Here is a 17,085-nt window from a genome sequence, read left to right on the forward strand (position 1 = left end):
GAAATTTTTTTAAATAAATATACAGCAAAAAATGCCGTTCTTTGACTAAAATCAGGAAATGTGATAAAAATGAATAATTTTCAAAGAATTGTTTCGCAAATCCAAAGCACACTTATATAGAGAAGATATTCCAGATGCTTTTGCAAAAATCCGCTTGCGTTTATCTCTTAAAAACAAAAAAGTTATGTATGTCTTTCTAAAGGATAGAAATGTCCAAGAAACCGAAATTTCCAGTAAATGTCTAAAATTTCGACCCCATTTATCTCTAAAAGTAGCACATGAAGGTATATTTTTTTATAACCTATCTGAATTGATAGCTTGCATGCAAACTTTCGTCTGAAATCCACATTGGGATCAAAACTGTATCGTATGCCCTTAAATGAAAAAAAACCAACTTATTTTTGGGCAAATGAAAAGAAACAAATGAGCATTCTGGTATACTTACTTATCATGCAACAATATTCATATACATTTTTGCTCAATGTTTAAAGGGACAGTAGCTTTAAATAAGGTTATAAAGGCATTAGTTGCTCTGATAGTAAAGACCGCTTTATTAGCTGGTTGTCGACATCACCAGATTTATTTTCAAACCTCGAAAAAATTTTGATTTCTACCAAGTTTGGTTGCATTGAATCGACTGTTTTTCAAATATAAAATATAAAAATTCGTCGAACGAACGATGTATGCAAATAAATTAACACCACTTTACTTAAAAAGATATACATATATTCCAAATTTGTATAGATCTAGAATTTTGAATTGACTACTAAATTTAACTATTTTTATCTACTGTATTGGAAAAAGAAAAACTATCGTTATCATTGCGTAGCTATCACGAGAAATATAAAATCCTTTACCTATATATACTTGTTTATAATATGTCAGGATAAAAAGTCATTTAAGTTTAAAACATTTCAATACAGAAACGTAAGTAACACATCGTGGTTGTGAATAGTTTTGTATTAACTTAAAACTAACCTGAAATATATTTTGTTTCGTTCTACAATTAAGAATAGTGCCTCATAAAACCCAATGAGAAATCTTTAACGTATAAAGGCTTTTCATATAAAATTATTAATATGTAAGAAACACTATACTTATCGATTTTCCTTTTTATTGGATTAAGAAAAAGGTTAAAAAGTGGGACAGTAAAAACACAAGGTTAATCTTCCAAGGAAGCGTATTGCGCTAATTGTTTTTTTTTCGCCCACCATTTCAGCTTCGTCAATAATGCATTTCTTTTATCTTTTTCTCTCGAATGTTTCTTTATTTCACAATAATTTGAAATTCCTTTGAAAAAAAGTGCACTTATTATTTGGATTACCCGGTAATGACGTTTCATTATAAATATTCATATATTGAACACGTTTCAAAATTGGTCACGTTTAAATGGATCAACGATTTGGATTATAAATACATGTGTGACACATCTATCCAACATAATAATCCAGGGACTGATAAAAAATAAAGAAATATACGATTTGTCTACGGTCAGTATGATTATTATATTATATTTTAGCGATATGGGTGAGGAGTTATTAGGAAAAGTGCTGACACCGCAGAATACTTGACTTGTGTCACTATGTTTAAATTTTGTTATCTTTTATGTATTAAGAAATAACTTATATTTATTTTTAATTTTATTATTATTATTATTATTATTATTATTATTATTATTATTATTATTATAAATGACAGAAACTTATTTGTTTCTCTCCCCGTTTATTATTTTAATAACCAATATTTCAGTAGAAAACGATACTTATCGTGCGATATTTTTATGAAATTAAATGCATTACTCATTTGTAAACTTTTTTATATTTAATATAATAGGATATACATCTGAAAGTTATTACTATATTCAAGAAATTGTGCCAGTAAGTGATTTTTTCCTGAAGAAAAGGAAATGTGTAGTATATGTCATTGCGGTAGCAACCCATAGACAAAAATAACCAAAACATTTAACATCATATAAAAGGTTAATGTAAAGAGGATCGCTATCAATGATTTTTTTTGAACCAAGAGTGTCTTTATTTTTAAAATCCTTGTACGTCGGAAATTAACGTGACGTTGGTTGACCGTGCAGACATTTTTGTTCCAAAGTAATTCAATGACTATATATTGTAAGTCACAATCGTGCCCTACTACTTTCGTTCGTGTCGTGTGACCGGATTTTTCTAGTCATGAACAAGCTACAGCGGATACAGTAAGGGGATATTGTTCGATTTAGAATGTTATAGATTTCGTTTTTACTATATTCTTACTTTCTAAACAAATTAGATAAATTAAGAAGTAGAATAGTCGACATGTTAAACAAAGCTAAGATATTTGTTATATTATATTAGAGTTCAGTATATCACATATTAAGTGACCACTGTAGGGGAAATTGCTGATGTAGAAGAAAAATGCCTTGGAGCATTGTTTTATTAGGGGGACCACATGATAATAGTTATAATTACAACAACAATTATATTAATAAATAACAAAAAAAGTGATATCAAATTATATTATTATTTCTGATTTTTTTCTTCAAATTCCTTGGAAGTCTTGGGTAAACTGTTAAAGAGGCCGGTTGTACCGTTGGCCTTTATGTTTTTATGCCTAGAAAATTCTTAAATTATGAAATAAGGTCAAAGTTATGCTTTTATATATAGGAAATTTGTTTATTATAAAAGTCTTGTTTTCTCTGCATGTTTGTTGTCAGGGTTTTATTGTCTGAGGAAAAAAAATTCAACGCAAAAATATTGAAGAAATATTTTGAATATGATATTTTTTAGGAGACTTTAATCTTGAGTCATGCAGTATGTCCTAAATCATTATTCATTTTAAATTGAAAATATTATAACGGAGTGTAGTTTTCACGATAAAATTTTAACATAAAAAATATTATGTTTAAACTACCTTTAAACAGTACGCGTAGATTAGTATTGATGTAATTTATGTTTGTGCTTATTCACTTCCGCATTGTAATCGTTGACGTTCTACATTTTACATATGTACGTACATGTAAATTTTTTGAGAATGCTTATTCGACACATTTCGATTGACTCCTGTTTAAAAGTCAATGCGCGCTATAGTATTACGGTAAGTACAATTGGATTTTTGAAATCGTCTAGTTTTTACTGGTTGTAGAAGTTAAAATAGTTATGTCAGCAGGTTTTTAATATAATTTAATTCATATTTCTATAATGAAGGATTGGTATTTTTTTTTCTGAATACATCGATAAAAAGTTGGACCAGAAAGGCACACGCTCAGTAAGTTCGAACGATAAGCTAGCGAGCCTTGTTATAGCAGTTTTTTTCAGTGCTGATACTTTCGCTTTCTTCAAATGCATTACATACATTAGGATTAAGTTCATGTTTACAATCAAACAAACAAAAATCATTGTGATTGTAGAATATATCTTGCGGTATATCTGACAACCCATAATGCAATTAAGTTAAGGTAAAATCAAACTAAAGTTAATCTGAAATCAATTCTTTCTCTCCGATGCCAGACAAAAAGGTCCAATAACATACATACATGTAATTTTTTAAAATCCAAATTTCCAAAATATTATGTTAAAGGTACTGTTTAAAATGGTCAAAAGTAAAACCTTTTTTGACACCAAGTAGACAAGTACCAACAAGGGATACATTCCACAAAATAATATGGCGGGTGATGCGAAATGTGCCGGAAATATTTCTGACCCGCTTCTAACACCCTCTTGTCAGAAGTTATCTGGGTTGCGTTCAATATCATAGCGGCTACGTAGTGCTACGTAGATTTTTGTCTACTGAACGAATAGCTAGCCTAGCTGCTATCAATATCTATGTAGCAGCTAGGCTAGCTACACGTTCAATAGTCATAAATCTACGTAGCCCTATGTAGCCGCTAAGATATTGAACGCAACCCTGTTATGTTCAAGATATTTAGAAATAAAAGTATTGTTATTTTACACCAAATAGTCCCAACAAGCCTTAGTTAGTGATATATAAATATGACTGGTAATGTACACTGAACAGAAGCTGTTGTTGCTCTGCATGCAAACCCCGTCAGATACAAATTTGCCAACCAACAATACGTTACATTCTTTAGAGAACGGGAAGTCTCTGTGAAATTTGTAGTCAATAATCACTTGTAATGGTCCACAACATTATACACTATTTTCATTGATGACATCATTGATGTTTGATACATTATTGTATACATTTGACCTCATGTGTGAACTATCAGAAGTCTACAATCACAATTAGCATGGCTATTATTACCTATTAACTTTTAGAATACCTATGATATGTATTGTTTGGTTGATTGATAAATGGTGCCTAACGCCATTTTCAGCACACTATGCTATAAAAAGGCGGGTCAGTCTTTATTGGTGGAGGATACCGGAGTAAACTATAATATATAATTGTCTTTTACAGCAATGGCTCTATCAAAGAGAATTACAAGAGATTTACTTCAGTGCAATAACTACAGGGTTCTGATACGGAATTGTATATGTGAGCATGCAGCCGCCATGATGAATGAACACCACTGTGAAACAATCCCCCAAGCAGACGACATTAAGCCTTTCAGCGAGATTCCTGGTCCAAAAGGAATATACAACATACCATTTCTAGGAATTGCCTTACAATTTAAACCTTTTAGTGAGTACTTAATGTTTTAATGGCGTTACGCGATATAAATATTTAAGAAAATAAAATTATGTGATAGTAGCATACAGTTATAGAATTTAACTTTGACCCTGAAGGTGGGTTTCACAAGAAGTAATTAATCACGTAAAATGTTTCATTCAGTCAGTTTGTTATTTGATACTGTTAAGCTGAAACATATGATTCATGGTCTTATTCCATTACTAAAGTCATAATATTTTGCCCAAAAGAGAAACTCAACAACTAATCACGTTTTTAACAGGAATGGGAAGCAATATTTTGCTTTGGTTTTAAACGCTTTCAGCAGGTTTTCATTTTACCCATATAAGATCATATAACAATTATGTTTGATAAGAATATATTTTTAGCAATTTTTATGAATGTGTTAACTGATTTTTTCCAATCTTTTATTCGTCCTTGAAGAGATACATTATCGGAAACAATACATTAATATGATCGAATTTGCGAGGTTTGCATAAAATCCGGAGGCAATTAAGTCATTTATATTTAGAGCGACAACAAGTCAGATAATAGACCAATTATGTTGGTTCTGCAAATGATTAGATTGGGGAGGAGGATGGCAATTTGACACTGTCATTGGAAAGAGAAGGGATGTTGGTTAGATAACGAATTTTTGCTTCATCGATAATATTTGTTACAGTGCCGCTAAACATGAAATTAAAATATATTCTTAACTTTAACAATCTTAATGAGAAGTATCTTCCATTCATACTTCCACTTTTAGAATATGCATGCGAGCAATGGGATAGGTTCTGTTCCAGATATTCTAAGAAAATTGAGCACTTGAAGCAGCAAGAATTATTACTTTATTACTTGAATCCCACTATTTGAAACAAAATAACAACACAGATTTAGTCCCTAAAAGCCGATTTATATAGAGCTTTGGTAATCGACCCGAGCGTGGGTGTCCATTAGAAGATTTGATACATATTTTATTAGAATGTCCCCTCTACTATAAACCTAGAAATAAGTTATTTGAAAATATCCAACACTTTGTTGTTATTTCAATAGAACACAAATTATTTGGAACAGACGAAATTAGTGAACAAGACAAAATTCTTTTCAGAAATATACATAGTTTTTATACATTTATGCCATACGCGTTGAAGCGCAAATAACGTGGCATTCTCATCGCTTATAACAATCCCATGCTTTCATAGTAATGTTTTTATCCTGTATAATTGTACGGTTAACAATTTATTTGACATATCTCTTCAGCTAATTACACTCCAAGTGACATGCCTGAGCTTTTGTGTAACTTACGGGACAAATACGGTGATATAGTCAAACTGAAAACCGGAATGTCGTCTATGGTTTATGTATTCCATCCAGATCATGCTAAAGTTGTTTTCCAAGCTCAATATAAAGAACATGCTAAAACGCAGATGAAATTACCGGAAACATTTTTCAAAAGAAACAACATCCCAAAAGGAGTAGTTCTACTGTAAGTTACAGTTTTTTTCATTATTCATAGGATTTGTTTTGACACTGCTTGGTTCTTTTGATAAAATACGTGATTAAGTGGTCGGAAATTACAATTCACAGACCCAACTTTGTTTCTGGGATTAAAACCAGAGATATTTACTTATCACTTACATACACAAATCGACCCTATTATTAAGAAAACTGACAATGCCATGGCAAAAAAAAAACAAACAAAAATACAACAAAAATACAAAAAAATCGAAAAATCAAACAAGTTGGAACAAAACACAACATTATATTGACCATATATTGCATCTGAAAAAAAGAAACCAAAACCTTTAAAAAAAAAGAATGCGAGGGCTTAAGCATCAAGTTTCGATCAAATGGGTCGAGTTATATCTAGCTTTGCTTTTCAAATGCAGACATTTTGTACAACAGTACTCATTAATTCACATTAGAACCATTGGTTGATTTTCCAGAGACGCCAACTGTGTCAATGACAACCGGTACTAATATTGTAGCTATAGGTTTTAATGATATTTTCTTCTTTAAAACAAAGCATTTCAATGTTAATATACAGCCAACAAAAAAAAAATTAAAAAAAATAAACGGATATATAAAATAAGGTTTTATATCTTCTACTTTATCCGAATAAATTGCAAAGTAAACTAATGCAAAATATTATACATAAAAACAAACACGGAAGAAGGAAATGACTTGTGTTTTTTTTTCATTTAAGTAATTCGGTTGTAGCGGCACATCTTTGATGATCTTTGTGAACATTTTTCACAACTCTTCTAGAATCGAGTTGATGTAGTAAGAGATTATCATATTGTAATGTCACTTATCTGTCATTTATTGAAGACCATAAGTTGACCGCTTTATTTGTAGTTTGGATTTTTGTTTCCATATTCTATATGTAACATAGTTTATTGCCAGAAGTTTTTATTAATAATTAAAAAAAGTATTTACATTTGCAGTTAAATTTTAAATGTATTTTACTATTTTGTTAGGCAGGGAGAGGAGTGGATGAAGATGCGCAGGTCAACACAAGAAAAGATTTTACGACCGGCAATTGTAGCGAATTATGTCCCTTTAATAGAAACTGTAGCAGATGATTTTGTAGATCAGCTACGAAAAACACAAGTAATAAATGATCTCCATAAAGAACTTACAAACTACACAAGCGAAAGTAAGTTTACGTACGGTGACCTACAGTTGTTAATTTCTGTGTCATTTGGTCACCTTGTGGAGAGTTGTCTCATTGGCAATTATACCACATCTTCTTATTTTTATATTAGCTATGAATAGAAGATCAGTTTTGCTTAAAATGGAAATGCAAAAGAAAAAAACCCAGCTATAGTTGCTAAGTTCTACGTCATTTGAATCTCTGCTAGAGAGTTGTCTCATTGGCAATCACACAACAACCTGTCACACAACATCTTCTTATTTTTATATTGTAGTTGGAAAATCTCAATAATTTTATTCAAAAGGACGAGAGAGAAAATAAATGTAGTTCATCGGCAGTTTTCAACAATAAGCAAAGAGAGCTCAAACCGCAAGGTAAACTAAAAAATGTTGCCTTTTATCTTTTACTAAAAAAATAAAAACAAATCAACTAATAATAAAAGATAAAAGCATATTACCAAAATGTAGGTAAGAAAACAGTGCAGACAGGCTCCTAATTCCGGGAGTACTCACTGAAGATGTTTGTTTACCGCTTGTTTCCAAATACACATTGTGAAGAAACATTCAGCGATACGTAGCAACTGACATGTTATACGAACACCATTCATCATGCATTTAAAACATTGAGTGTAAAATTATGTCTTATTAGGTATTGGTATGTTGTGTTTCAACACACGCCTAGGCTACCTCGATGGTACAAGTGACTTCGATTTCTACACAAATCTCCAGGAAATGCTTACTAGTTTCCATCAAGCTTTTTTCCTGCCTATAAAGTCATACAAGTACTTCAACACAGGAATCTATAAACGTTTTGAATCGTCCACCCTTAAGATTTACAGGTAAGAGCAATATATGCAGATAAGTTTATATTTTTATCATTATTCTCTATTCTTTATATTTCAGCACCCCGCTATTCTCTAGTCTTTATTTTTTTACCTATTTTTCTCTTTTCTGTATTTTTGTTTATCCTTTATTCTGCACTGACTTGTATTCTCGATTACCCAGCCAGACTCTGAGTTATGAATTCATACACGGCAGGATAAATCGTTTCATTAGGAGGGTCAATCATAAAGTTCTTGAGTCGTTAGAAATATTATAAGTATACGTAAACATTCAAAGATATATTTCAGTACTAAATGAATAGAATGGTATCGCACTATTTTGGAAATCATACAGTCCACAATTTATTTGCACTTTTGTATTGAATTTAAAACATCGAAATGACTTTTAGAGCATTTTGAGATTTTGACTAATAAGTATGTAATTTATAGCACTAAATTTATAATATTTTTGACTTGTGTAACATATAAAAAAGTCTAAGGAACGGTGCGCTTATGCTTGGAAAGGAGAGGCGAAAGATACCAAAGGGACATTCAAACACATAAGTGGAAAATAAACTGACAACGCCATGGCAAAAAAAAAAAAAGAAACAAAGACCAAAAGACAAATAACAACATAGGCTAGGAAAGAAGTTCCCACAGATGAAAAATAAGGCAATTACAAAACAATAGCGGAAAAAAAAAGAAATTGTGTCTAAATCGTTTATCACTTACATATATATATATATATAGTAACATTTATTTTTATGGTTACTAATTACATGCTACATCAAGTTATAAAACAGATCCATTAGAAACCATAAGTATTCCGAATGAACTAAGTAATAAGATTATTCCAGACACACATTGATTTACGCTTGTTGTCCGCACGTGTTGTACATTAAGTTCTTCAACATTTAACACGTGACCGATCATGTGTTATTACCTATTTTTACCTATAAAGAATACGGACAATCACCTGTTGATTTGAAGGACTAAATTCCATATCAGGCAGCAGCTGTAAAAAAAAAAACCCGGATAATTAGTGAATAATATAACGAAAAATGATAAATGATAAATTTTTCTTTTTGTCTCGATGCGTGCTCAACAAAACGTACAGTTCTAGCGATAAAACATTTATTAAAAATATTCATAATTTATAGCAATAAAAGGTTAGATTAATTTATAATCCTGGACAATATCAGAGGGGGTGGACAGCTTTTGAGAGAGGTGGATGGTGGGGGGGGGGGGAGGTTGGAGAGAAAAAAGATTCTAAAAGTGGGAGGTGGGAGAAAGAGGGAGGGCGGGAGGTTTGCAAAAAACTTTGCTTTACCAGTCTTTCGTAACTACTTTTGTTGATAGCCTTAGGACATTTGTGTTGGTCTATTGTTAAGCTGTGTTAAAAATGTAACTTATCTTAACAGATTAGCAGAGCGAGAAATAAAATCACAGAAACAAAAGCTAATGAAACTAGAACGAGAAGGAAAATTAGAAGAATATCTAGAGAAAGAACCAAATTTTCTTCATTCGTTGTTGTCTGACCCTAGAGTTACAGATGAACAAGTCAGCGTGATCATATTAGATTTAATAGGAGCAGGAATTGATTCCGTAAGTGTCAAAGGTCAATGCTGCATTGGTTGCAATTTGTTTTTTTTTAAGTAGAAGTTGTTATTTCGGGTAAAAAAGAGAATGCATCTTAAATGCTTAAATGTCAAAATTTCTATGCATACTACACTAAGAATAGGAAAAAACCCTATTGTTGGGTTCCCGACTGCTTTCGAACTCATTTGTTGTAATCTTAATTTTTTATTTCATTTGATTCCCCAGTATCACCATTTACTTATACAAAAGGACATGATGGAACCCGTAAAATTGCAGTTTGTGAACTACAATTTTTAATGAACATATTTCTGTTCAATCCTATTGGTGACCGTCAATACTAGTCTTGACGAATGCTACCTGACAACACATGCAGTCATAATCGACCAATTTATATGACAGTGTGTAATGATGATGATAAAAATGATATACGTTAATGACTATAGTCTGTTTGTGTAGCGTACGGCCGATTTGATGTTTTATTAGCAGAGGTCCATATATTTACTTTTCGAAGTCCATGAAAACTCATATTGACCTACACAAAAACATCAAGTTAAACTATTTTATTATTTAATTACATACCAGGGTACTTAAAAAACGTTACAGAAGTTATAACGTGTTATTTTGGTAAACAAAAGTTAAATCAGTGTTTTTATACCGGTATACTGTTTTACCTCTGTCTGTCCGTCAGTCAGTCCCATGAATATTTTCGTCGCATCTTTCTCAGGAACTACAATACATGGATTTCTGAAATATGGTTTCAGGGTTTATATAAGTCAGCTATGCCGTGAGATGCGTTTTCAGATTTATCACTCAACAACTTCCTGTTTACCGAACACTTGTATCATTTTACACATGATAGCCCAGTTGGAAATTTTCGTCACATTTTTCTCATGAACTACAACACAAGGATTTCTGAAATTTCAGATTCATCACTCAACTACTTCCTGTTAACCGAAATATTTGGGCGGGGGTATCATCAGTGAGCAGTAGCTTGCAGTTTCACATGTTGATAAATAATTCACCCATTACAAATTGTTTAAGTTTCTTCTAGGGACGTGAATGGAGAATGCCACGTTCTGAATGTAAAAAGAGTCATAGCCCGCATTCATTGGTTGACGAATGTTGCTCTATATCAATTTTGTTTGTCGTTTTTTATTTTGTATTTAAATTGGTTTTTCCCGTTTGAATTATTTTGAAATTTTATCATGTGGCATTTTATAGCTTTCTATGCGGTATATATGTGTTTTGTTCATTGTTGAATACAGTATCCTGACCTATAATTGCTTACATCTATGTCATTTGGTATCTGATGGATAGTTGTCTCATTGACAATCATACTACACCATCTTATTTTTATACTACTAGAACACACCCTCGAAATCGCGGGTATTTAGAGCTTGGTTGAAAGTATGCAAACTGTTGTAGGATGATTTTTTGTAAAAGATTTTATGTCTGGAGAATTTCAGAAAAGGTTTCAAACTGAGTCATAGGCACTTGGAGACAGGACAATTATTTTAAGCCCTCTCCCTTTTTTCCAAAGTCCGTTATTTTTTTGCTCTCTGTTAAATTCCATGATTTTCGCGTTTTTGTATACTATGAACATACATATAATAAAAATAAAGTGAATTTGCTATTAACTATCAATTCCAAGTTTCTTCTCCACGGCGATCACTGCTATATTATATAGAAAGTCTCTATATACTATAGGATTATAATCATAGTATACATGCAGAATAACGCGAAAATAATTGTCCTGTACCCGGGTAATTATGAATTATGTTTAAAGAGGGGAGTAAAGGGGGGCGGGGTATCTGCACGGAAGAACGCGAAATAAAATTGCCAATTCACGATGAGAGAACAATTAAAAGTTTCTTGCACGTTGATCTTTTTATCGATTTCAAGAAACACGGTGAATAACGAACCTTTTTCACGGCTGCACGTGAAATAAAAAGTGGCAAAACACGTTACACGAAAATAACCCTTTACCCCCTCTTCTAAAGTTTAAAATCGGAAGTTTTGGGTATGACTTAAAAGTCGGTCTGATGACGGAAACAATATCCGGACGCCTTTTTCTTCGTTTTTCTCCCAAAATAACCCAAACTGAATAATCATAAGAATGGATGACAAATGCGACTATGCATGGTACCTATAGGACACAGAGGCATGATGATTAATTTATTGGGGAAGGAAGAGAAGCGACACACAAAATGAGGTCTTCTCGTTTAATAGTATAGATTTATCTGTGTTATGTTAAAGCGACATTGTATTTTAGGGTATTCTTCTTTCGATGTAGATGAGACGTTATCTGACGAAGGGTAATCATTATTGTTCTTAAGATCAGTAAATAAGGATGTTGATAACGGAACCACAATCTTTGATTACCAAGTTAAGTATCGCAGTTATTTAACTTAAAAAAAAATATGCTTACATAAAAGGACTTTTTTCAAAATTAATAATTTCTCTTTTTACAGACTGCGAACACTATTGCATTTTTACTGTGTGATTTAGCCCAGAATCCAGATAAACAACACAAACTTTATGAAGAAATAAAAAGTGTCCTTGGGAATAGTAAAAAGGTCAAAAAGAGCCATCTTGCCAACCTAAGTTACTTAAAGGCGTGTGTTAAAGAAACTCAAAGGTACATAGTAGTAAGATAATAAATAGTCATTTGGTGTGGTGATCGAGGATGTACAGCTCTTATATATTCTCTAATTTATCTGCTGCAACTTTCGTTTAGTGCACCTAGACTGGTTTTGCGATTTTTACCATCAATTTTGCATAGGATACCGGTGGTGTTTTTTTCTAAACATAAAACTACTAGAAAAATTAGTAGTAATTCATTTTCATAGAAAAATTGACCTAAAATGCAGTTGAACTGCAATTTCTGCACTCAAATGGGAAATAGATCTTTAGTTATACAATATATTTTCTACACTCAGTAAATATGGATTTAATTATCCTGAATTTTTAAACATGTACCATCCAATCAAGACCCACTATTTTATGCTGACTGCCACCTTGGGGTTAAAAAATTGCCGTTGAATTGTACATACGTAGTTGCGCATATAGTAGTGTTCATAATTGTATTATAATTACGGTACAGATATTTCGTTTATTTATGTATGTATGTATATTGACCTCTTGTACACTGTTGTGTCTGAGGATGATAAAACTTTGAATCTTACAAAACTCATTGCTAAAGCTTCGGTTTCCATCATTATGATACCAACAAAAGCTGTAATGATGAACATTTTTCATTGTTTAAATGGTTATACAATAATTATGATTACTGTTATCAAAAAAAGGGCAACAGTATTCCTAGACAGACTTGAATAAAATATATAAATATGTAACGCAATTTTAACCATAAAAACGTGTTAAATGCGTATATCATATATCCAGTCTCTGTATCGTATCAAATTCAAGATATTTCAATATCTTTGTTTTCGTATTTGCAAAAATCAAATATTTTCATATAGAAATGATATGTATTTTAAGTATTGTTCACAAATTAAAAACCAACATATATTTTTTAACCGTCTTGTTTGCAGAAAAAGGTTTCCAGTTTTCATTGGAGCTCAGAGAATATTAGAACATGATCTCGTACTTGGTGGATATCGTATTCCAAAACAGGTACTTAATTAATTTCTCACAAGTAAAACATGTTTGTCACAAGTATAAAGTATATCACCTACCATGTCAGCTCATGTGGACTAATCCTCTTTTAGGGGAATGAAATTTCCATATTTTTGTACCAGAATTTTATCTTCTGTTTCAACTTGGATTACTAGTAAAAAGAGTTTGGGGGTACATTTTTTTAGTTATAAACTACCTTTTAGATATCTACAGTGACCTTTTGGTGGGGTTCTTGTTTTTCAGTCTTTAGTTTTCTATGTGGTGTTTTGTATACTGTTGTTTGTCTTATGATCATTTTCCGGTTTTTGCCATGGCTGTGTAAGTTTTTTCTCAACTAATGAGTTTGAATGTCCCTTTGATATCTTTCGCCTCTCCTTTGTTTGTCTCAGACTCAGACTTGAAATAAAACTCGTTAATCAAACTTAAACCTGACGTTAGGTTTGAGAATGCTTTGTATCTTTTATTTTATTTTTAAAGGATGAACATTCCGGTTAATTATTAAGTATAGCTGTTATATGCTGTAGTGTTCTAGAATAAAAGAAACATATATATCACAAAGAACGTCAAAGATGACTTCACAAATCAACGATTTATTAAAAACATTGGACAGGAAAAGAAAAAAAAAAACAAAAGCAAGTGAGCAAAGGGAGACGTAGAAAATCACGAAAAACAACAACTTCTTTGTATAGAATAATTTAAGTATTATCTTGATTTAATTTCCAGACGGCTGTGGCCATAAACAACGATGCCATGTCAGTAGATGAACGATTTTATCCAAGACCTAAAGAGTTTATTCCTGAGAGATGGCTAAGAAATTCAGACGAGGATGTAACTATGGGACGACATCATCCATTTGGAATGAAGCCGTTCGGTTTTGGTCAACGTAGTTGTCTAGGACAAAGATTTGCGGAAAATGAAATATACATCTGTATACTCAAGGTATAACTTTAAATCTAATTCAATAAAACAAAAGCTGCATTAAATTATGCTGTACAAATAGAAATTGACAAAACATGAACCTCAACTTGTGGAATGTATTTCTGCGATTTAGAATAATATACATTTTTGTTAGTTGATAAATTATCTTTAACAGTAGTTTTTTTAAGTTTTGTTTCAAGACAGCTAACATTCATTTGCCTCAACAATACTGAAAAGTAAAATAAAGAACCCACCGGAATGATAAAAAATATAATGGTGAAATAAGTAGACTTTTTGTTAATTCTAAAACTTATAGAAATCTTATTTACCAATCAAGTTTTCGCATATTTGACTTAACGCTTGTTTGTGAAACTCGATATAAGAAAGCCACAACCAGAGAGTTATCGCCCATTAGCATAAAAAATCACATCGATAATACATTTTTATCTCCGGGAAAGATGGAGGTCAACACACTTGAGTGGGTTAACATGATTTCAGAACTTACAGAAGGGATGATTTTTCAAGATCTATTTAATTCTTAAATTATTATTTAAAAGTTAAAGGCTTAGATGGGTTCTTAACTTTCGTGTTGGAATAAAACGTAAACTTTTTGACATATTAAACAGGAGAAAGTGAAATCATTATATTAACCAAAAAGAAAAAAAATCCATTACTTATTTAATACACAAAATACATTCTTTATTTTTCAAATACATTTTTAATTTTTCTTAATTTTCAGCTCATCCAGAACTTTGAGGTATCACTACCAGAGAATGTAACGGACATACCTACAGTAAAACGAACATTTATAACACCGGATGCTGAAATCAAACTATTCTTAAAGGAAAGACCACAGCCGGATGTTTGAAAGTAATAATTCCAATAGTAGTTTCTAAGTGTAACCTAGGATATACATCATTTGTACTTTTTGAATATCAAACATTGGGTAGAAAGCAATTTTCGTATTTTACTTTTTTTCTCTTCTAATTTATATGTTATAAATGAAGAGAAGAACTGACACAATAACTCAAAAGGCATGCCTTTTTAAAATTTTTGCCAGGACATTTATAAAAAAACCATTGTCATAATAAAGAAAAAAGATCATACATGTACGCTTTACTCTTTTCGAACGTTTTTTTCTAAACGTATATTTTAGATAATTGTATGATTAATTCACCTGTCTAATATAATGCACACACAGTAAAACTTGTATATGAAGGTCACCCTTGGGACCAGAGAAAAATGATCTTGTAAGAGAGGTGACATTTAAATTGACTAGAAGAGGGTGACATGAACAGGACAGAATTTACCTTGATAAAGGTGACCCCCATAGCAGGTTTGACTGTAGTACCCAAAAGCGCGAAGAACTAAGGAACAACTAGAAATTAAGAGACACATCGATAATTACAAAATGTATTTATATTAGCAGGGAGAATAGTAATGTATTTTCTTGCAAAATAGGAACGTCTTTTTATAAATTTAAGTTTGCATTTCTATAGTCAATTGAACATTAAAAACTTTTATAGAAGTCGCAGGCGACACTATATTTATTTACATGTTAACATAAAAAGCAAATGTATTCTTATGTTGTATAGTTTTAAATGTTTTACAATGTTCTTGTTTTATTTTTTTTATACTTTGTTAAATGTATAATAAATATTAAAAAATACAATCGTAACATTCGTTATATAAAGTTGTGTGTGTATGTGTTTGTATGCTGGTTTATGTGTATATTTGTGCATTTATTTGTTTGAGTGTATGTGTATAGTGTTTTTATGTCTGTAACGATTCTTGTGTGTGTGTGTGAGAGAGAAAGAGAGAGAGAGAGAGAGTAACTATGCTTGTGTGTATATGGAGAGAGAGAGAGAGAGAGACAGAGAGATTTTTTTTTGATTTCGTAGAGATAGCAGATTATTGTAACGTGATGTTTTAATTTCAGTATTAAGAGTACAATTGGGGAGTGAATATATGTTTCTGAAATTAAAGAAAATAGGCAAAGATTTGATCATTTCCCAGTTGATCACTATTAATGAACGGGCATTTTATTTGACTTATTATTATTTTTAAGTTATTAATCTATACTAGTATGTATAAGATTTTTAAACCTAACAAGATAAATGCACGAGGTGCTATAATGATTGACTGTTTCATGTTGTATTTCAATAAATAATGTGGAAAAATCTAGTCTTGTTTACATTTGCAATTGTTGTTTAAAGAGGGAAAAACATCAGATTAAATGACAGCTGTTAAATCATTATGTTATATGCTCAAAAACATATGCTCCTGTCCCAAGCAAGGTATCTGTGATTTATTGGTCGTTGTTGGTAGCTGTCTTTTTCGTTCACTGTACAGTTTGTCATACCGGAGACTTTTATAACTCACTATACTTTATGGGTGAAGTGATCCGTACTTTGGTTTGTCATTCCCACTATTGATAGTATTTTCATTGGCAAACACACCATATCTCCATACTTTTATATAAAAACGTGACGGAAAACAGAATTTACTAGAAAAGAACAATATATCTGTATTAAAAACTAAGACTAGTGTCTTTGGTCAGGGTGAGCAGTTCCAATTCCACATGTGGTTCCCGTCAAAATATTTGTGATTAAAATCCTTGTAATAAATCTCAGCAGAAAACAGAGATCATACACGTCATTACAAAATAAAATGTAAAATAAAACATTTTATGAGTAACGACCACCTCGTTATGGGGACAATTCAATTAAGGCAAGTTCAACGTTTCAGTGAGGTACTTGTTTTAATTATTTAAGTATAAGTATCAATCATTTTTTCATTCAATCGGAAATACGATGTTATGTGGGAATGTATGATTATC

The 17,085-nt window shown here is 31.5% G+C and overlaps 1 protein-coding gene across 3 annotated transcripts in view; it reads left to right on the plus strand.

Moving 5' to 3' along the window:
• The window catches only part of LOC127703157 (cytochrome P450 10-like), a 46,193-nt gene extending 29,763 nt beyond the window's left edge, over positions 1-16,430 (plus strand). Inside the window, exons 1-10 of one of the 3 annotated variants that reach the window (XM_052207678.1) lie at positions 1,341-1,490; positions 4,408-4,632; positions 5,878-6,103; positions 7,098-7,276; positions 7,922-8,111; positions 9,515-9,698; positions 12,164-12,330; positions 13,244-13,325; positions 14,052-14,267; positions 14,986-16,430. In XM_052207678.1, the coding sequence (XP_052063638.1) occupies positions 4,410-4,632; positions 5,878-6,103; positions 7,098-7,276; positions 7,922-8,111; positions 9,515-9,698; positions 12,164-12,330; positions 13,244-13,325; positions 14,052-14,267; positions 14,986-15,114 (1,596 nt within the window). In that variant the 5' untranslated portion in view covers positions 1,341-1,490; positions 4,408-4,409 and the 3' untranslated portion in view covers positions 15,115-16,430. Of the gene's footprint in view, positions 1-1,340; positions 1,491-2,983; positions 3,085-4,407; positions 4,633-5,877; positions 6,104-7,097; positions 7,277-7,921; positions 8,112-9,514; positions 9,699-12,163; positions 12,331-13,243; positions 13,326-14,051; positions 14,268-14,985 lie in introns of those variants that run through there. The other 2 variants (XM_052207679.1, XM_052207680.1) reach the window with 2 other exon arrangements.
• Positions 16,431-17,085: the final 655 nt, after the last annotated feature.

This window comes from Mytilus californianus, unplaced genomic scaffold (genome assembly GCF_021869535.1).
Source record: "Mytilus californianus isolate M0D057914Y unplaced genomic scaffold, xbMytCali1.0.p SCAF_5, whole genome shotgun sequence".
In the NCBI taxonomy this organism is placed as follows: Eukaryota; Metazoa; Mollusca; class Bivalvia; order Mytilida; family Mytilidae; genus Mytilus; species Mytilus californianus.